Genomic DNA, 10,107 nt, shown 5'->3' on the forward strand with positions numbered 1-10,107 from the left:
AGTGCAGCATGACTACACCACCATTCCTGAGTCACTAAGATGCACGGGGAGGTTAGTAAGAGGGAGAAGTGGGGGGTAAGAGGATGTTTAATTGTGTGGGGATAGAAATGTTTTTGCTTTGTATGGTGTCCTTACAATAATGTTGGAAAGCCTATGTGTAGTTTTAAAATCTTTAAAAAGTGCGAACTGCAAAATCATTATTTTGCCATATAAATTGCAGGTATTATGTTCACAAACATAGTTGAATATACTTTACTATACTAAGTCACAAAGCTCTTCACAAGAGTAACAAGTGTATAACATAGATATGTTTAACAAGTGATTTTTTTATATTTAACAAACAAATGAATAGGTCTATTTTAGATTTAGTTGACTCTATTTATTATTATTTATTAATATTATTGTGAATGTTGGACTGATATATAATCCTGTGTTTTGAATTTTGGTATTCAATTTCCCCATTTTATGTATTTTCTGTTAAAATTGTGAATTGTAAATTTGAACAGTGACATGAGTGTCTGTGTGCAGCATTGACTCCCGTCAACTGCGCTTCTCACGCGCAATGATCTTTGCCATCGAGGAGATAAACAACAGCACGGAGCTGCTGCCGGGAATCAAACTCGGTTATCACATCTACGACTCGTGCGCCTCGGTGCCCGTAGCGGTGCATGTGGCATTCCAGATTTCAAATGGCCTGGACCCGGTGTTTTACACCGACGACAATTGCTCACAATCTGGTATGGTGATGGCTGTCGTTGGTGAGTCTGGGTCCACGCCATCCATCAGCATGTTGCGCATCACTGGGCCCTTTAACATTCCTCAAGTAAATATTCTGAATTTCTGGGAAAATGTGTTTTATATGGACCAGTGCTGATTTAGCCTGTTCTGTTAAATAACTACACCGTTGTTGTCCTTTAGGTGAGCTACTTTGCCACTTGTGCATGTCTGTCCAATAAGCAGCAGTACCCGAATTTCTTCAGAACCGTCCCTAGTGATCAGTTCCAGGCTGACGCGCTGGCCAAGCTGGTAAAACACTTCGGCTGGACTTGGATAGGTGCTGTCCGGTCTGATTCAGACTATGGCAATAATGGAATGGCGTCTTTCCTGGACGCAGCACGCAAAGAGGGGATATGTGTGGAATACTCTGAGTCTTTCTATCGGACCCACCCACGTAGCAGGATCCAGAAAGTAGCTGACGTTATCCGCAGGTCTGATGTTTCCTGTGCCGATACTGAACTTCTGCACGCAAAACCTGAACAAAAATGTTCTTTAAAATATAAGATGAGAGATTCTTTATCAATCTTTATTACGTTTATTTACTACTGATATTGTTATAAAAATAGTCAGTCAGACCAAACACTATAGTATCCTATATCATATTTTTTTGTGTTAACTGTGTCGATATAAATTTAAAATCTTAAATTTTTTTTTCAGGTCGACAGCTATGGTTGTTGTGGCATTTGCAGCATCTGGAGATATGAGGCTTCTGCTCGAGGAGCTGTCGCTTAAGCCTTCTCCACCTCGCCAGTGGATAGGCAGTGAAGACTGGGTAACAGACACAGACATGCTGAGGTTCAGCTTCTGTGCTGGAACCATCGGATTTGGCATTGAGCGATCTGTCATCCCAGGTCTGAGAGACTTCTTGCTGGATCTCTCTCCCTCTAAAGTGGCTGCCTCTCCAGTGCTTACTGAGTTTTGGGAGGATGCATTCAGTTGCAGGCTGGGAAAAAGTGAGAAAGGTTTTCTGATATTTAACATAGGACAGACTCTCACAGTTGGATTCTTGTAGTCGTGTTACTGTATGTTGTTTTTTGATTGTCTATCTGAGTGGGATTTCTTGTTCTAAAGATTTAGCAGCTGCTATAAGATCGAACCCCAAATTGATAGGGAAATTACTGATATCAATAAAACACCGGAGTGGATAGACAGGAAGGTTGGGAGAGAGAGAGAGAGAGGGGGGTGTGTCACGCAGCAACTGGCCGCAGGTCTGATTGAAACTTGGGCTGCTGCAAAGGACTCAGGCTACATGGGGCCCGCACACTCTACTGGCTTAATAATCTCACTTAATATAATTATCTTTCAGGTCAAGTTTAGGCAATCTGCTGTTATGGTAAATATTTTGTATAAAGTTATCTGCAGTGGTTTAACAATGTCAATTACTGACGTTCTGAACACACAGTAGACATTCTCCAGGCCACCAATCTAAATTATTACTAATAAATATCTTAAATTGTATTTACTAGCATGTATCAGTTACAGTATATGTTAATATGTATGAAGTTCTTAGTGGTTTCAGATCATTCATTTTTGTATTTACTTTCAAGTTCTTTATTGTAATATGCACAACAATTACAGTCGATTGAAAATCTATATCTCAGATTCTCTCCAACAATGCTCATTAAATATCTATAAAAATATAACCATGTATAGCTTAATATCAATATCAATCAAGAAAGAAAGGTCTGTAAAAGCAATGCTTTTAAATGTAATGTAAAATAAGCAACACTATAGTTATGAGTTTCTACAAGGCGGGATTGGCAGGTAAAATGGAACAAAAAAGAACAAATAACATAAGAAAGTGTAAATGTTAATGTCAATTAACACCTTTCTCTGTCTCTGTGTTTCAGGTGCAGCAGATGAGAGAGTGTGTGATGGAACTGAAGACATAAAGACGCTCCAGAGCCCGTACACTGACACATCTCAGCTCCGAATCACTAACATGGTATACAAGGCTGTTTATGCAATAGCTCATGCCATTCATAAAGCAATGTGTCAGGAAACAAATTCTACAATTCAGTGTGACAAATTCACCAGGATAGAATCCAAAGAGGTCAGTTGAAACAAATAAGTGAAAACCCCAATGCTGTTTTTTTGTTGCTATAATATACTTTTTATAAAATTAAGCATTCATTTTATTTCATATTATTTTCTTGTTCCTTTACTTTATTCTGACAGGTTCTTTCTCAGCTGAAAAAAGTAAATTTTTCCCGAAATGGGTATGATGTGTCATTTGATGCCAACGGTGATCCTGTGGCCAGCTACGAGCTGGTAAACTGGCAAAAAAGTGAGAGTGGCAGCATTAAGTTGGTGACAGTAGGGCACTACGATGCATCACTGCCGGTGGGCCAGAAGTTCCGTATCAACAGGAACCTCACCTGGGTGGACAGTGGCACACAAGTAAGGAGCACAAAAACAATAATTTAACATTACAGTTGGTAACCTAAATGGTATGATATGTGTACATTATTAGAATTTTGGTCACTGTATATTCCTCATGTCCATACTGGCTGGGAAGAGATCCATTCCAAAGTTAAAGGATTTTTAGTATGAAATTCTTCCTCCATATTTTTCAAGTGTTGCCTTTCTCAGCTTCAGCAGAGTGATGGTAACAAAATAAAAACTGAATTTTTACTAAAAAGACTTTAACTATGTAACTAATGACTGTAACTAATAACCAAGTGATTTGTCCAACCCAGACTGCAGAAGCTTCATTTTAGCTTCAGCTGAACTTTTTTTACACAAAACTGTACATATTTTTGTGTAAAAAAGTTCAGCTCTAAATGAAGCTTCTATATATATATATATATATATATATATATATATATATATATATATATATATATATAATAATATATTATTTGAAGAGAGGACTGAAAAAAACTTCCTAGCTTACCTGAATGTGTGTGTTTCTTTGTCTCTATGTGCTAGGTTCCTGTGTCAGTGTGCACTGACAGCTGTCCTCCAGGAACTCGTAAAGTGCTGCAGAAAGGAAAACCCATCTGCTGTTATGATTGTATACTGTGTCCTGAGGGAGAGATTAGCAATGCTACAGGTATTTGTTTTTCCCCAAATGTATATCTACACTACAACATAAAATATACATTAAATCTGCAAGCAGCGATGAACAGACCCTCGCACCTCCCGGCATGTCGGGGTATTGGCGGGATGCCGGTCGACATGGCCGTGCATTTGCACCATAATTGAACAGTGCACAGAGTGCAGGCCGATGGATATGATGCATTGCAACTACTTCCTGTTTCATTGCTAAATGCACAAAATGGCCGCCACGCTGTTAGACAACACACTACACATGCATATGCATATGTTGCTCTGTATCAAGTTTAGAAAACACAATGAAAATGTCATGTAAATTGGATAATGTTTGTCACATGAAGCTGAATTTCATTAATCAATATTGGCATGTACATGTCCTTAGGCCTGGACATTAATCTTCACACATGAGGAATTTGGGGCAGATTGGACGATGTACATTAGTGGCGTGCGATACTGCAAAATGTGGTATCAATCCGATACCAAGTAAATACATGGCCAGTATCGCCAATACCGATACGATACCAATACGATACTAGGGCTACTCGATTATGGAAAAAATAATAATCACTATTATTTTGGTCAATATTGAAATCACGATTATTTAACACGATTACTCATTAACATTTGGATATAATGGATAGTTTCCAGGGCGTAATCTGTTAATGTCCTTATCTCACAGAAAGTCTTTGGATCAGAATAAAATCTGTTACTACTGTGAGTCGGTTCAGCTTTACAGATATCACACATAACGTTGCACAGCTAATGAACAGTTCCACAGACATAACACAATGTGCATCTCACATCACATGTTCACTCACTATGACCACTACTATTGTCATTACTAAAGATTGTGCCAAAATATCAACAATAATGTCACTGTCAGTGGGCTTATTTGCTAGCTAACCTTTTTCATGTTGGTTTTGAGCAGTAAGCCTATGCACCCCCACTAAGCTGGAAAAAGTTTTAAACAGTAAGTGAATAGAGTGTGTCGGGGGAATACACCGTCTACTACAGCAGGGGGTGTTCCCGGACAACTGAGTTGGTTTTGCCTTTTTTTGCTCACCAAACGCTGCTGTCATCTTTACTCGCGCTGAGTTTTTAAATTCTAGCGGATGATGTGCACACGACTTGCCTCCCTGACTGGCGTCGGGAGGGGCAGATGTGCGTGTGCGGATGTGCGCATGCGCGTGTCATTCAGAACACAAGACAAAATAAGAGTGTTCTTGCAAAACAGAACATGGCAAAATAATAGTTTTTTCTCGATTATACTATGTTGGTGATTGTTGGGAGCCAAAATTAAAATTGAAATCGAAATTCAATTAATTGCACAGCCCTATACGATACCGATACTTTTTAATAATTAAGGTGGAATTATCATCAAATGGCTCAATCTGAATGAATTTTCATGACAAAGTGTTTTTGTGATTTTTCCTTTGGATTATTATTAAGTTAAAACCCAGGACAGCATGTGCATATGCTTGTATACATTTGTTGTGTTACCACTGTATCTTATATGCCTTTTTACAAATTATACAGCTTGCCATTTCATCATCAAGGTCTTAAGGCTTTTCTGACCCTGTTTAAAGAAGATTTGGTCAACCCGCTAGGTGGAGCACATCAAAGAAACGTTTTGTTTCCAGTAGGTGGCGCTATCACTATAACTTAATATTGACATGTAGCTACGTTCAGATTGCAATCCCAAGTGACTCAAATCTGATTATTTCATGACAGTGTGAACAGCCCACGTCACATGGCATCCAATATTTTCTTGTTCTGATTTGGGGCACTTTCATATGTGGTCCAAATCCAGAAAAAATGCGACCAACGTCTGGACTGTCAGATCGGAATTCATGCGATTCTGATGTCACTCTAAAGCGACCATCCTCACAATTTTGCGCTTTCCCATATACTTTACATGGTGAAAGATAAGTCTATATATCAGCGGATAATTGTTTTTGTCATACATCAACTTACCAGTCTGAACACTTAAATAGTCCTTATTTAAATCATTATGTTTTAAAGTTGTAACATGCACCAATAGCCGAAACCAGAGTTATTTAACTAGGCATAAAAAATGCACATTATGAACGCGAGCTGAACAGAGCAAGGTAATTGGGGTAAATGCCGATCCCCAATCAGTTAAAAAATGCCCATATTGGCTCTGATCCGATACTTGCGATTGGGACATCCCTAATCTAGGTGAAATGTACTGCAGGGGCTGCTTCTTTGTAATTTTATAGGGGCGCTATTGAGCCAATTACCACTCCCAAGTGCAAGACCAATGTAGCTATCTTCAGGCCTGGACAGTCATCATGCATGGCAAATTTGGGGCAGATTTGACAATGTACATTCAAGTTACAACAACTTCCTGTTTCATTGCGTAATATCGAAATTTGTTGTGTCGACACGGCAATTATGTTTAAAGCGATATTTCACTGCTGGAAAGCTGAATATATCTGTCACTTATGTAGTATAAATGTGAACAAAAAATTGAAATTGGTGCCTTCTAGCCTGAGAAAAGCCAGGAAATGTGTTTTTGGCTCATGTGGATGAAAGACACCAAATCCCAGAATGCACTTGCTTCGCTGCTCTGAGTCCGCTCCCAAGCCACGCCTACCGTTTACAGACAGAAAGACAGTGAGACAGTCAACTCAACTCAACTGTGTTTTATTGTCATTTTAACCATATACACAAAACAACGTTTCACCGTGGCTCAAGTGGTTACACAATTAAAATATATAAAAACGACATTATATAAAAATTACATACGAAACAGGCTACATTTAGTGCACACACATTATATGCTCCATAAAGTTCAGCTAACACATACTGGCATTAGTGCTTGATAGGTTGTAAACACTGAGTATAAACACAGCTGTAAATTTGCGTGGAATGTAGAATGGTCGGCATCTAACAGTCACAAACTCCACCAGTAATTAGTTTGATACAAGCAACCCATTTCTGCAACAGTCCGTGTTAAAAAAGCCCACCTCCACTAGTCTTACTCGGCGACAGAGCAGCAGAGTGGTGCCCGCCGTGGCTTTTGTGGCTATACAGCGGCAGGCCATCCGTGGCTGTTGCTGCTGCATAGCGGCAACTGAGGAGCTGCATGAGGGGGAGAGTCTATGTGTAGCAAGTGAGGAAGGCAGGCGCGGGAAGCACTAGGAGAGAGAAAGTCTGTGACTCCCACCAGGCAGACACATTGACATCTCCTATCTACAGTATATCACATTGATACATGTTGTATATGTCCCCATAATTCAATTAAAAACCAGATTAACATATTTTGCCACAACAGCTCCAACTCTTACCCTCGTCCCGCTTTCCACACACCGCTGAGGATGTCCCCTTACCGGCTAGCGGCATCAAGCAACACCGCAGGCTGAGGTGCTGGTCTCCGTAGCAGACAAAACTTGCGTAGTGTGTCGAGTATTCCTTCTGTAATAAAGTTTCCTGAATATTCTCTGTACCAATGTATCCCGGTGGTACATGTGTGTGGTAGTTTGAATGCACATAATTGTTGTTCTAAAATTTCCTTCGGGATGAATAAATCTATCTATCTATCTAAAAGTTTTCTGCTGAGAAGCCAGTAGCGAGGATTCAAGATGGCTGACGCTCGTTTTGCTTCGGCAATCTTTGGAGAAAGACCACAGTCCAACACCCTATGGGCAGATTGAAAAAATGTGCAAGTAGCTCCTACTACTGGCTGTAGTCCATTGCCTCTGGGCAAACAATCTTCTGATGACGCAAAAATCATCGTTTTACGCCATTGGAAGATTTTTTCCAGACCCACAATACAGAGATCTCTCATCTCATGAGGGAGGGAAGCACGGTTATTCAAAAATACTAACGTGTTTCTGCTGATACAAAGCTTAATGCTAAATCAGTGAAGTATCCCTTAAATGAAATCTCACATTCTTCAAAAATGTAGGAGGATTTTCTTAAAGTACAATGCCTGCAAATGGTCAAAGATGTCCAAAAAAGTGCATATTTATTCAAAATGGCTGATTTCCTGTTGGGTTTAGTGCATGGCTTTAAGAGATTTTTTTGTAAGTCTGGACATGATACATTTCCGTACATCTAGGTGAAACTCACTGTGGGGGCTACTTTTTTGTAATTTTGTAGGGGGCACTATAGAGCCGATTTGCCAAGCTCGAGACCCCTATTAGATGTCCATTTTCACCACTTCTGATGTGTGTGCAAAGTTTCATAACTTTCTGAGCACGTTTAACCCCTCAAAATTGCAATTTATTTAAGTTAAGAATAGTAAACCCAAATTTCAATAGTGCCTTTGCTGACCAACGTTGTTAGTGCTCATGCCCTAATTATGACTGCTAAAAGGCCTTTTGTTTTATTTTTTCAGATTCCCCTGATTGTTTCCCTTGCCCCAAGGAGTTCTGGCCTAATGCAGAGAGAGACACTTGTCTCCCCAAGCCTGTAGAGTTTCTTTCCTACAACGAGGTCCTAGGAATCATCCTGGCTACATTCTCAGTTGGTGGTGCCTGTCTGGCCATTATAACAGCGGCTGTGTTCTATCGTCACAGGACATCCCCGATTGTCAGGGCCAACAACTCTGAGCTGAGCTTCCTGCTGCTCTTCTCCCTGACTCTATGTTTCTTATGTTCATTAACTTTCATTGGAGCACCCTCTGAGTGGTCCTGCATGCTGCGCCACACAGCGTTTGGAATCACCTTCGTTCTCTGTATGTCTTGTGTTCTTGGAAAAACAATAGTAGTGTTAATGGCCTTTAGAGCTACACTCCCAGGGAGTAATGTGATGAAATGGTTTGGTCCTCCACAGCAAAGAATGACTGTAGTGTCTTTCACGTTTATTCAAGTCCTAATATGTACTATTTGGTTAGTTCTTAGTCCCCCTTTTCCAATGAAAAACCTAACCATATACAAAGAGAGAATCATCCTGGAGTGTGCATTAGGCTCAGCTATTGGGTTCTGGGCTGTGCTCGGGTACATAGGCCTACTGGCTGTCTTTTGCTTTGTGTTAGCTGTCCTAGCTCGGAAATTACCTGATAATTTTAATGAGGCCAAGCTCATCACCTTCAGCATGCTGATATTCTGTGCAGTCTGGATCACCTTCATTCCTGCATATCTCAGCTCTCCTGGGAAATTTACTGTGGCTGTGGAGATATTTGCCATTCTGGCCTCCAGTTTTGGACTAACACTGTGTATATTTGCTCCAAAGTGTTTCATTATATTATTGAAGCCAGAGAAGAACACCAAGAAACATTTAATGAACAAACATCAATCCTAAGACTTCTCAGGCTTGGAAATAGGTAAGATGACAACATACAGTATAAAGCTTTTGCTGAGCATATCCAACACAGTCCTTATCTTGTTTTTTTTGGTCACTGTCCTTTAATATGCTTCCGCCTGCTCCTTCTCGAACTTATCCTTTTTTATTATTTATTTATTGGTCTTTGGTAAATTCTAATTGTTTGTGTTTTAATTTTTTGGTTAAAATTTTTTTGCTTTCTTTTCTTTTGCAATATTGTTGATTGTTCAAGATAAATAATAAATAAATAAAAACAAAATAAATATGTTATTGACTTATTTTACAAATACTCTTTTATCATGGGCTGACACTTTTAATTTTAAATAAATAAATGAAGTCAAAATTCACAAGATAAATGTGTGGGCCTTTCTCTTTCATGAAATAATTTGTATTTCAATAATGTTTCCATATACGCATTATTTAATGTGGGATTAAACCACACAACCCATCAAAGGTGTGTATTTGTTAGGCTTATCTGTAATATCAGATAACACCAAACAAAAAAGATGTAGGGGTAGGACAAACTTAGGAAGATATCTTGCACCTGTTTTAAGGCTTTAGAAAATCTAGCCATGATGGGAGACTTTGGTCAATCACAGGTCATGTTAGAGAGATAGAGAATTCATATTGGCTGTTCTGCGGATGCATTGCCCGTGCAACAGACAGGGGAGAAGGAGGGCTGCATTCTACCCACTGCAGCTTCAATGCAGAATATATAGTACATGCAGCCCACAGGAAAGACTTAGACATGAGTTAATCAAAGGCCACTAGATAAGGCCATCCTCTCTCTGATGTACAGTAAGATGATGTACAGTAGAAGGAGGGAAGCTTTTGTCTGAAAATCTATAAAACACCTGCAGTATAACCACATGCTGACAGTCGAGGGATGGAGATCTCTGCTCTCTGTATTGGTCTGATCCTGTCTCTGGGTTTGTGTGATCTGAACTCAGCTCTTGCCTTGAATGGTTCTGAGGATTATGTTAA

The 10,107-nt window shown here is 39.6% G+C and overlaps 1 protein-coding gene across 1 annotated transcript; it reads left to right on the forward strand.

Moving 5' to 3' along the window:
* Positions 1–547: 547 nt before the first annotated feature.
* LOC114552322 (extracellular calcium-sensing receptor) lies at positions 548–9,257 on the forward strand. Its single transcript, XM_028573011.1, has 7 exons — positions 548–823; positions 919–1,208; positions 1,435–1,739; positions 2,634–2,830; positions 2,956–3,177; positions 3,709–3,832; positions 8,198–9,257. The coding sequence occupies exons 1-7, from the start codon at positions 563–565 to the stop codon at positions 9,100–9,102; spliced, it is 2,304 nt and encodes a 767-aa protein (XP_028428812.1). The 5' UTR covers positions 548–562; the 3' UTR covers positions 9,103–9,257.
* The last annotated feature ends 850 nt before the right edge of the window (positions 9,258–10,107 follow it).

This window comes from Perca flavescens, chromosome 3, assembly GCF_004354835.1.
Source record: "Perca flavescens isolate YP-PL-M2 chromosome 3, PFLA_1.0, whole genome shotgun sequence".
NCBI lineage: Eukaryota > Metazoa > Chordata > Actinopteri > Perciformes > Percidae > Perca > Perca flavescens.